This window comes from Microtus oregoni, unplaced genomic scaffold (assembly GCF_018167655.1).
Source record: "Microtus oregoni isolate MIOR12 unplaced genomic scaffold, Mior012 000000F_ref0000247, whole genome shotgun sequence".
NCBI classification, from domain to species: Eukaryota; Metazoa; Chordata; class Mammalia; order Rodentia; family Cricetidae; genus Microtus; species Microtus oregoni.
The window spans coordinates 8387106-8399338 of NW_024543059.1; the positions used below are offsets into that span (position 1 = coordinate 8387106).

The 12233-nt window shown below is 43.0% G+C and overlaps 1 protein-coding gene across 24 annotated transcripts in view; it reads left to right on the top strand.

Moving 5' to 3' along the window:
• Positions 1-12233, top strand: part of Dlg2 (discs large MAGUK scaffold protein 2) — a 1645338-nt gene that overhangs the window by 1510347 nt on the left and 122758 nt on the right. For all 24 annotated transcript variants that reach the window (XM_041643707.1, XM_041642302.1, XM_041642110.1 and 21 more), the window contains one exon: positions 8801-8915. In XM_041643707.1, coding sequence (XP_041499641.1) covers positions 8801-8915 — 115 coding nt within the window. The remainder of the gene's footprint in view (positions 1-8800; positions 8916-12233) is intronic.

Consider the following 12233-nt stretch of genomic DNA (forward strand, 5'->3'; position numbering starts at 1 on the left):
ATATATATATACACTATATATATTTTATATACATATAATACACACACACACACACACACACTAAATCAGGGTGATCATTGCCAGACTGTCTTCAAAGGATAGTCTTGTGCATTAATCTCTAAAATCCAGCTCACTGGTGGATTAAATAAGGAATTGTAGACTGTACTGATTCACCAGGAAGTCCTACTTTCCCATCCCAACCTAAAGCAAACAATTTAAATGGCCAGCACTCGGGAGGCAGAGGCAGCTAGATCTCTGTGAGTTGGAGGCCAGTCTGGTCTACAGAGAGTTCCAGACTGGCCAGGTCTACAGACAGAGAAACCCTGTCTTGAAAACAAGAACCACAAAGAAGAGAAGACAACTGATAAAGAAGCGTAAGCTGTGACTGCACTAAAATGGCCTCTAGAGTCGAGCTTCAGTCATCCTGCATCTTCTGAATTTTTAGCTCCTCGTTGAACAGTTTGCAAATAATCGGCACTAGGCTCTGACTCACTCTCCGGTCCTCACCCTCATGGTTCAGACTGGATCCCATCATAGAAGCTCCTCCTACACCTGCAGAGGCAGCCTGCTGGGGATTCCTTTTTAAATTATTAATTAAGAGCAAAGATACATTTACCTGATTCAGTTCCACAGGGATCAGTATCCCCTAACATATTTTTATTTGCTTGTAAATAACAGTAAACTTTATTGTCTGCTTGCTTTTATTATTTCCTCATTACCACTCAATGAATCTAGAGGATAGGACAATCCATTAGTGTGTTTTATGCATTCCTAACTATCACTGTGGGACAACTTATCCTTTAGTCTGGAGAAATCTCTAGTCTCCTGGTTTCTTCAGTTGCTTAGGCTGTATCTTATATACTACCTGTCATTGGAATTCTGAAAGCTTGACACAAGATCCCTAGGTCATAATGACGTCCTCTTAAATCAATGTGTTTCCTTTCCATTATCAGGAACCTGCTCTGCCTATGCCAGGCATGAATACAATCACTTCCTTTCCAGACAACCTGATTGGGCAGGTGTTGCTTTCCCATTATACAGACCAGAAAAACCATGCTGTCTCCAGGTGGCAAAATCTCCACTGTGAATCTCAGTAGTCAACTTAAGATTCAGACTCAAGTCAGTTTTACCATAGAGCCTGTTTTTACAACAAAACCCTATGCCAAACTGGATTCCCAATTCCTAGAGCCAATAGAGTTCGCTAATTCCGGGAAGTCTGTGTGTAGATTCTGTTTTCTAAGAAGCCTGGTACTCTGCCCTCATGACTCCATGAAGCAGAACTTGCATTTTTGTCAACATGACATCTGATGAATCTGGCTTTCAGAGTCGACACCCGTATCGTAGGAAATAAACGGTTGGGGGTTCAGACTGTTGTTTGCATATAAAATCTGCTTCATTTCACACATTAAGTTCCTGAGTAGTTGCCCAAAATCTCTTCAAAGGTCTCCAGCTTTTCCTGAGAAAATTATTCTAGTCCAAATAAATGAACCCAGTTCTGCTTGGAAATGAGCGGTGGTGGGTGTAGGAGACACAGCCTTGGTTGAGTGTGTTGTTGAAATTTCTTCTAAAAGGCTGATCCATTCGATAGTAGACAAGCTAGGTGATCAGTTTTCTTTCCCTGAAGTCTTCATTCAGCTTATGATCAATAAGCATGTTAGTGTTTTCAAAGCAGTAACTGGGTGCGACCCTCTGTGCCCAGTGTTAGGGACAGATAAAGAAAGGACTTCATTCTTGTCCTCATGGTGCCCCTGACAAAATTGCTCAGTACTAGAGACTTACAAGAGATGCATATACATCGTCTGACTGACTGGAATTTCTGACTAAACCTAGATTCTGACAAACTTGGTTTGTTATCTCTTTGCATCTATGTGTCTCTCTTTGTTTCTGTCACTTCTCATATCTCTCTCTCTCTCTCTCTCTCTCTCTCTCTCTCTCTCTCTATCTCTCTCTCTCTCACACACACACACACACACATATGGAGCAGCAGTGGAATATTCCATGTCTCCCTTCAGCTCAGAATCAGGTTGGCAGTCTGAAGGGTCAGCTAAGTTGAGGTTTGAAGGAAGAGGCTGAAAGAGACTTTATGAAGCCAGCCTGGGACGGTCCATGCTCAAAATCCTGCCAGTGGCCATTGGTCAACTCTCTTGACAGCAGGTAGAGGTTCAAGTGTCTAGCTAAGAAGGAAGCCATCCTCCTAAAGCAGTTCATGGGCACAGCATCCCTCCGGGCACGGCTACTTGTTAAGTATCCAGCCTCACAGAACAAGGCTCATCCCTTCTATGCCTCTCTGGTTCTGAGGTCCCAGGACGACTCAGGAACTAGAAGGTGGTAACATGCAGGCTGCTGAAAATTTTCTGAGCTGCAAGTAAATAAAAGGAATTATCATATGAAAGAATTTTGGCAATGCGTTACTTCTTCAATGTAAAGTACAACCAGAGGTCTATGGCTGACTCCCTTGTATATAACTATTTAAGAGTGTAGTGGGGAGGAAGAGAGAAAGAGCACACAGTGATATATTTAGATGTTTCTAGTCTGTCGTTTACTATCCTATCTCCATTCCACGACTTACATTCGGGTCTGTGCAGAGGTGCATTTTAGTCTCTGACATCAGACCGTGTCTTATGTAAAACTGAATGATCAATAGATGGTGCTTTAAAAAAATCAGTACTGCTGAGAATGATGAAAATAAGCTGCAGTGTCAGATTTTCAGAATGGCAGTGTACGTGGCAGCGATTTCTTCATTTCACAGAAGAGGAAAAGTTCCTCTAAGCAGATGGGAGCTTTCCCTACCCTCTCCAGGACTTCAGAAACTCTGCCTCCAGGGCACAGCTTTGAAATTCCAGTTTCTCTTTCCACACTGTAAATAACCAGCAGCTTCTCAGGGAGATTTCACTTGCCCTACTTTGTCTTTGGGCCTGACTGTGTAAGCTTATTCCAGCCTAAGGAGAGCTTATCCACAGGAAGTTGCCATCTGGAAGGCACTCAATACTCCAGTACCCCTTGCAAGGAGTGGAAGCTTAAATGGCGGGTGGCTCTTTTGCAATTCACAGGAAAAAGAAACTTAGAAGCAGCCTTGAAGTGAGGACCCATCCAGGGGCCTTCGGTACCCTGGCTGTTAGTCTTGTGCGTAGCCTGTAATTGATGCTGCAGAAACATTGCGGAATTGATGACAGAAAGATGTCCCCCAAACACGAGTGAAAGCACTTATAGTTGCTCACAATGCCACACTTATGGAGCAGTGATCAGAGACTGTGCTTCGACATGGTGTGAACTGTTAGTGCCACATCCTTCCAGTGCATCATTCCTGGATCCTGGTGACAATGGCAGGCAGGTCTAAGGAAATAATAATGTGACCCCAGCAGACTGCACAATACTGACATTCATCCTAACCCTGCCAGGAGGGGCATTAAAGTGTGAGTCCTCTAGCTGTCTACTACCAAAGAGATTTCAGCTCTCTGTGGAAAACCCCTTAGGCCCATGGGGGACGGGGGACGTAGAGTGCTCTTCAAAGTGGCTTCTGGTGGTGCTAGGATGGGTAGCCCAGCAGGAAAGCAGTCTCTGTTGCTTAGATGTGCAGAACCCAGAATTCAGCTCAGTGGCTCTCTGAGTGGTGTCCATACTCATAAATAAGAAACCTCAGTGCCACCAAGGACTTCACATGCATTTGTCCTGACAAGACCACCACAAGAAAACCATTTAAGCTCTTTCACAGCAATTTGATTCTCTAAACCTGTTTGAAAAGTAACTCGCAAGCTGTACAGGTGAATAAGCTGGGCCTTAGTCATTTCCCCAGGCCTTGTTATTATTAGTAAAAGGCGTGATTAATCCCGAAGACTGGCCTCCTCTCTTAGTTCGCCTCTTGTCTGCTCGCTGCTTCCTTTAGTAACTGATAGTTGTTAGACCGCTACATGGAGCCGGAGCCGGGGCTGTGAAGGGATGCTTTCCCACCTCCACACAAAGCTCACCTGGGAGGTGCTCGTTCCTCATGCCAAGGTAATTTCCTCTCCTCAGAATGGAGGCACACAATCTGAGTGAGAGACACAGCATCTGGGCCACATTAAAGCGCAGTGGATTAAGCAGGCGACGCCTCCTTTGTACTCTGGGCTCTGTTGTTGACCCCCGACAAACTGCGAAGAAAAGTGGAGCACGGCAAAGCCCCCCTCACTGTGCAGTGTGTGGCGTTCACGCCACCTTCTCGTCACCCACCCGAGTGTCCATCAGTGCTGAGACAATCCTGGCAGATGAGGCCACTAATACCACAGAAACCAGGAGCCACATGGAATTGGACATCGTCATTCCGAGCTCCAAATAACCACAGATTTGGAGGAGGATCGTGTGGGTCATTTAATGTCCATCAAGAAGGGACCACGCATCCCAATCTGAGGCCACTTTTAAGTTGTTCCTCTTTGGCCTAATAGACATACTTCATGATAGGGAGAGAGGTGCTGAATCATTGGGCCTTAGAAGTACACACAAATTTCCACTCTGGATCCTCAAAGAGATTACGATGTTTGCAAATAATGAGCAAGAATAGGTTGTAAATTACACATAAAAACAGAGTGCCAGTGATTAGCAAGAGCCAATCATCTGATACGCGAGCTCTCTGCGGCTCTTCCCAACATCTCTGGAGGAAGGCACCATCATTATTACCATTTCTCTTGTAAGAAAATCGAGCCAAGAAAGGTTAATAACTTTTCTAATGATGTGTAGCTAATGTGTTGATATCATCTATATATTCCAAATCTTAAGTTTTCTGATATTATCAACCATCTCATCAAAACTGAAAATAAATAAAACCCCCAAATGAGTGATTACAGTTAGAAACAATCAGATTTATTACTTTTTCAAATGCATAGTGATTTTTAATATATGTCATCTACACTAGGGACATTTTCTATAGAATACATTTTTTCTATAAAATCTGAGTTTGATGAGCTGCCATGCATGACTTCCATTTCATCAATACTGATTCATTTGGCTGTAGCAGTATGCCGGGAAAGGGTCGATTTGAACCTGAAACCCTCACAGCCCCTGTCTAGGCTCAAGGTACAGATGTCCTTCGGTCCCAGTGAGCACCATTGATTGCTGCTCCCTCTGCTAATGGCTTTATCCACTTCATTTCGAACTTCATAGGTTTGCTCATTTCATTTTTTTAAGTTGGCCTAGAAAATAATGGGTTTCATTATGGCACTTCCGTATACGGTTATCTTTGTTCTCTGTTTAAGGCTTTTTCTTGCGCCTCCTTTCTGTGTGATCCCCTTCCTCCCTCTGTACGGTCCCTCTGCGTCCATATGCAGTTGAGCTTAGATATCTTTCAATATAGAGGGGAAACCCACAAAGGTATCTGGGCTTCTCATACAGAGAGGAAAAAGAGTTTCTTCACACCCTGACAAACTCTCCACTTAGAAGTTAGTTTTCAGTGCGCTATTGGTGCTCATAGAAGGCCCAAGAAATATGAAATAATTTTTAATTTCAGCATTCACCAGCTGCCTTTTGCAAGCAAGGCCGGGCAGATTGCTTTCTACTGTGGTGCCCACCTTAGCACCGTCAGGCTTAGGATCCTTGTAACGTCACATTCTAGAAGCGAGTCCATTCAGGTTCTGTCTTGCTCCAAGCCAGAGGGTGTAAAGATTAGCGTGTTTTAGAAATCTCAGTTGGATGTTCTCATGAAGTTTGGAATCAAGCAAGAATGTTAGCAATATGACTGAAAAATGCCCCAAAGCAGGAGAGCACGGGCAGGAGGGACGCCCGTAAAGAAATGGGATTAATAAAGAGGAGGTCTATTAGTTGTTCGTGTTTTAGCTAGCAGAATGGATTTTCAATACTTTGATAAGACGTAAAGACTGGCATCTTACAGTCTACATAGATGGTTTTATTTCCAAAGTATTTCTAACCACAAGCTTGGTTTATCACTGTGCAGTTGTGAGTGTGCAACTTCCCCCACCCCTACCACATTGTTTCTACAAATCTATTGTTTACAAATTGGCTAAATTATGTGAACCTCTGTTCTCACTTTCAAAATGTAAAAGACAAGTACCTTTGAATAGAAGATTTGTGATAGAGATGAGTGTCAAAATGCTAAGTCAAGAATAATGTGGAGGCTAGATAAGGCAGAGGCAGCAGAAGCTACAGCCATGGTGCACTTAAACGCCGTATGATACTACATGATAAACAATATAAGAAGACAGCAGAAAGTAATGGGGGTATCTAATGAGCCATATAACAATGCAAATGAACCTTATTAATAAGGCAAGCCTTCTGGAGTAGCATGATCTTGATGAGAGCCTATCGTCATTTTTAATTGTGTGTAGGTTACGGTCAGAACTGTTTCCACCGCCCGCCGTGACTGAGCTGAAGAGAACAGACATTGCCTAGAGAATAATAAAGACAGCAAAAGGGTCTGGAAGTGGCTGTGATTTGACAAAAATGTCTGAAACTTGAGCGTTTGCTTTTGGGAAAGGAGATGTGTGCTGCTTCCCTTCTCTTGTGAAATAATGTTGGAAATTGACATTATTTGATAACCAAATTTACCTCATGATTCAGCTCGTTCTTCATTCGCCTGTCAGTCACTCAGCAAAGGTGATGTGTGCCGCTTGTTAATTCCCTCTGGACCGTCAGACACCGCATCATGAATTAGGGAATCCCTATGGTGAGACGCGGGTTCTCCCCTAAGGGGCTCAGCCAATGGCAATGGGCAACTAGACAAATAATAACAAGATGGTGTAGCAGAGGCAACACTATGGCTCGCTGCACAGACAGCATGAGGTCCTGTCGGTCGGACGTTGGAGAGTACATTGGGAGAGTTTTGCTCTTTCCCCTTCCAGTCCCCATGGTTGTGAAGCAGAGAGTCCTATGTCTGCATGAGACTGAGATGAGACCAGGCAGGCACACTTTCTCTTCAGAGAGTGGTCATAGGACATGGATCTGAGAAAGCTCCAAGTTTCTACTCTGTATCCCCACAGAGACCAGTGAGCTTTTCCTTCACGGTGTGGAAACATGTGCCTATAACCCTAGGGCTCAGAAGGCTGAGGCAGGAGGAACACGCGTTCAAGGCAGACTGTGCTGCATATACACAGCAGCCTGAATCACAACATGACATATTTTTGAAACACAAAAAACCAAAGTGCTAGTGGAGACACAGTTTTGGCTAGTACTAACTTATCCCATAATGTACACACACACACACACACACACACACACACACACAGTAACACAGTTATTTATATCATGGAGACCTTCAGAGGCCTAACACCGAAATACATGGGGTTTGTTAAATAAACATGTGTAACTATAGAATGTATTAAGGATATGCATATTTATAGATTTGGTAGAAAGTAACTAGCCATCCATGTCATGCTATTCAAAAAGAAGAAAAAAACTATTTCCGCACAGTTTTCAATGTGTGTTTGTGATCATGTACTCACAGGCATCCCCACTAACATTTCCAGCGTGCAGCTCCCTCCCCTGATGAGCTTTGGGGAAGCACATCTGTATGATAGAAGGCAGGGGCCTTTCCATCTCCGTTCTATGTTCATATAGTTGAGATCAGTTTGTGTGACATCTGTAGGCTTCATCTTATGACCTAGGAAAGAGATGCCCCCAGAGCCCCACATGTTCCGGGTGCCATGTGGTCCATTATAGATGTTAGCTGATCCTTCTCGTAGCAAGGAAATCCAGCCTGCTCAAGGTGGCTTTAATCTGCAGACACTATCACACCAACACGCAGAAGTGTTTCCCCTTGCGATGAAATGCAGTGTTTTAGAGTAAAGTCAATGGATTTTAGATGAACTATGTGATTAAGTCTATATTTGGCTTATTTAACCATTTAGGGCTGAATTATTAACAGGAAGTCTGCCAAATCTTGATAATTCCAGGTTATATTTCAGTGTTGGAAATTACTAACCTACTATTATGGGCTTTTTTAGTCTTAAGAGTACAAACTTTTGTATTTCACATTCTGAACTGCGTAAGTATTCTGTTAGCTGTTGCCAAATCTTTTAGGGAAGGCCATCTTGCAATTATCAGTACATGTTACATGATCTGAAATTAAAGTCAGCTTCATGGAGCTTTTTAAAATCAATGAGTGTGGTGACACACATTAAATCCCCAGCACTCAGGGAGGCCGGGGCAAACTTCTCTGCAATTTCGAGGCCAGTCTGGTCTCCAGAGTGAGTTCCAGGACAGCCGGAGATACACAGAGAAACCCTGTCTCGGGGAAGGGAAAAAGAAAAGAATGAAAAAAATCAAATTATTTTTAAATGTGGTAGTGAAAGCCTGGAATGGTGGCACAGACCTTTAATGCCAGCACTCAGGAGGCAGAAACCAGTCTGCTTTACATAGCAAGTTTTAGGACAGTCAATGCTACATGTAAGGTCAATCAGTGCCCGTACCTTCTGCAGGCACGTAGACACATAGAAAGGAGCCTGAGAGAATCTGAGTAAGATTAACATAGATTGTATCCATTCTATACTAGTTAGGATGGTGCGGAACAGTTGTGAGAAACGCGGGAAACTGATTTAAAGGTTGTATGCAATCTTAAACTTCTCTCAAACAAGTTGGGAATGCCGTGGTTTTATGTTTCCTGGGTAATCTTTAGAAAGTAATTGAACTCTCTCCCTTTCTTCCTGGGAATTTGGGAGTACAGAGCTCTGGTAAACAGACATGCTCTTCTGAAGTTGAGTTCCTGCCTGGTGCCTGGAAGAGGAACAACAGCGGGGAGCAGTAGCCCCCTTCTACAGAGCGTGTTCAATTTTGAGAAGGTGCAGAGCCAAACTTAACCATTTGCTTCCTCCTTTCCCAGATTACGCCCGATTTGAGGCCAAAATCCATGACCTACGCGAGCAGATGATGAACCACAGCATGAGCTCCGGGTCCGGGTCCCTTCGCACCAATCAGAAACGCTCCCTGTATGTCAGGTAGGCATCGGAGCATTCCTGACTTGGATGTACTTGCCCCGGAGCCACTGGCATAGGGACAAAAGGGCCACCCCTGTGTTTCAGCTAGCCTGGGCTTGTCAGTGTACTTCTGCTTATAATGTCTTGAATTTAACCATTTTGAAGTAATTTTTGAAATGTTATTAGGCTAAAATGTTTTCCGAGTTTTAGCTTTTTTTCCTCTTGTTAAAAAAAGAAAAGGTGGTCTGTCTGTGTAGCTCAAGTTGACAAATGCTAGTTATTCATGCTGGACACACAGGTACACATCATCATACCCAGCTAACAAATTATTCCTTTATAATATTAAAAAATATTAAAGTATACCATTGGTTTCACTTATGGCAAAGCTTGGCTGTATAGACTGCAGTTCTGGACATTGACTTGCGGTCAGTCTTGGGAGAGAATGTTCCCTATGACTTCCTGACCTCCAGATATTGAGTGTGCTAGCTTTTGTTCATTTGCTGGAAATTGGCTGTTCTGTCAAACAGTAATGTGCATTGGCTGTTTTTCTGACAGTTTTGGCAGAAATACTTTCTTCAGTACAATGTCAATATCAGTTGATTCTCAGTCTACACAAATTCATAGTTCCTTGCCTGAGACCCATTAATTAGCCAGGTGTGACTCACACCTGTAATCTCAGTACTTAGATGGAGGCCAGGAGACCACCACAAGCTCAAGACCAGCCTGGAGATATATAGTAAGTTCTGTCCAGTTTTGGCTACAGAATGAGTGAATTCAAAATACCTGCCAGTATTTTATCCCAGTGGAAACTTCTCTAGTGTGATATATATAGACACTCAAGTGTAATACGATCCACTTACTAGTTCCTGCTCCTGGATTGCATCTCAATATCATCTATTTGTGTGTGTATACATGTATGTGCCCTTCTATCATGTTGGCTCTGGGAACTTAACTATGGCCTTTAGGCGAGACCATAAGCTCGTTTATCCACTGAGCCATTTTGTATTATCTAACAAATAATACAGATACTGACAGCTGGGAGGGAAAGTGTCCCCTAACTTCAGAATGAATAGAAGCCTGTGTAGAGGAATTGGGCCAACAGTCTTTGCATGTCCACTTTGAGCTCTGGCCCCGGAGCTGACTGACAAATAAGGCCACATCCTCCTCATCAAAATTTCACTTTCTTTTCCAGCAAGAATCCCATGATACATCTACTAAATGATGCATTTGAGCTGGCTTGTCTTGAATTCCATGGCTGTGCAGCTCTCTTTTCTGTGTGCTAGACATGCAGGGAGAAAACAGAAGACCAGTTTCAGAAGGAGGCAGCTTCTCAGGGGCCTTAATTTGCTAGATACTCTGGCCATAATAGAATCCCAGCTTGTTTAGGGGAGTTTCCATGCCTCGGGCCTTTTGAGACTTAAAAACACATGATAGATGATAGATTAGGTAGGTAGGTAGATAGATAGATAGATAGATAGATAGATAGATAGATAGATAGATATCTAGTAGACTATTAATCTTCTATAATTAGCCAACTGTATTCTAGATTGTTTTGAAGTACTCTGTTGTCCATGGAAGGAAATGTGGAGAACTACCTTAGAAAATATCTTATAGTGACATTGCAAATGTGATATAAATTAAGCCAATTTGTATCTGTTTCTCTTCTCCATACTTGTATTGTATTACTGGTTTTTGTTGGTCCGGACTCCCAACTCCCCAGCTTGCCAAGCACTGACCCCTCCCAGCCTGCCAAGCGCTGACCCCTCCCACAGGGTTTTTAGGAGGCTGCCCTGAGAAGGTTTTGGTTTTGCATGCGCACTCCCCCTGTCTTTCCCCCTAGCATGCTCCCAGCCACCCAGGACCACTGTCTATTAAACACAGGCATTTAATTTGGTTTAATCTGGTCTGATTGGAATTCTTTGCGCCGGTGGAGAGGCTCTGTTAGAAAATATTCCTAACAGTTTTCATGATCAAAATTATTTTGAAAAACCTTGAAATGTCTTACTTTGGGGGAAAAAATAGTTGGAATAACAATACCCAGACAGATCAGTCAATGGCTTTATTGACTCAAACCACAAGGAAAAATCATCCATGTTGTTGTCACTAAAAAACAGGTTTCATGAAAATATCATTAACACAGTAGAAAATTGGATGAAAACATACAAGTTAAAAGTTTTTAAGTTGTGGAAATTAAACAAAAGGTTATAATACAAAATCAAAAGACATACTTGAAAGTATTATTGGTTAGAATCAAATCTCCATGCTGAGAAATGGTAAACAAAGTATAACATGCAGGAAAAGTGGAATCATAAGCGGACAGGAAGTTTCCGGGGGGGGGGGGACCTTTTAAAATTTGACCCAAGAACATTTGACTTCCCATATGAAATTCCCTAGAGGAAATCTCTCTAATATACAAATGCGGTATTTGGTCTCCCCAAATCCCGTCATGTAGTTCCTCCAGAGCTGACCTCAGCATCTACATGATACTGAGACAGAGAGGTGAAGAAATAGAGGCCACACAAAGAGGAAGAGCCTAGGACCAAGCCTTGTAAGAGCCGCTGGCCTTTTTCTTGTACAATGTAGTAAAATAGACCAGCAAAGGAAGTGCGGATGCGAAATGGACCAGCAAAGCCCAAACGGAGTCCTTTCCAAAAAACAGTCCCTAGAGACGCTTGCTGTATCTGGAGCATGCAAACGGGAACTGTACCAAATTTGTCTGTGATTATTTTAGAACGACAACTACTCACTCTCTCAAAATAAATGAGTAGCAGGGTTTCTCGACTATATGAGTATAAGGTGATGAGCCTGTCTCTCTAATCCGGAAATAACATCTTGAGCTATATTCTTTTTCTCATCTTGCTTACCCCTGTGTACTCTGAAGGCTAGAAGGAAACAGCCGTCCCCAGATCAGATGTGAGGACCTAAAAGAAAACACATTGGCCTGGGGTCTCCAGCTGCTATGACAGTCAACTTTCCACTCGCCCTGATCTCTCCCCCACTTTATTCCGCCTCCCTCAGTGGTTGCTCAGAGGTTCCAGCTGTTGGGAGTGTTTGAGTGTTTAACCAGTCTGTTCCTGTCAGTGCTGTGTTGGATGCTGAGCTGGGTGAATTGGTTAACTGAGAAATAAAATTCAAGCATTCTGCTTTGGGGTCATACAAGACATATGTTTCTTTCACTTCACTTTCACTGATATGATCTAAATATTTGCTTGAAGTAAAAGACCTAAATCAGAAAGTTCACAAAATTTTGATTTAGGAACTTCTACTCTATCTTAGATACTCTCGCTCTCTCTCTCCTTCTCTCTTCTCCCTTCCTCCCTCCCTCTCTTTCTTTACACA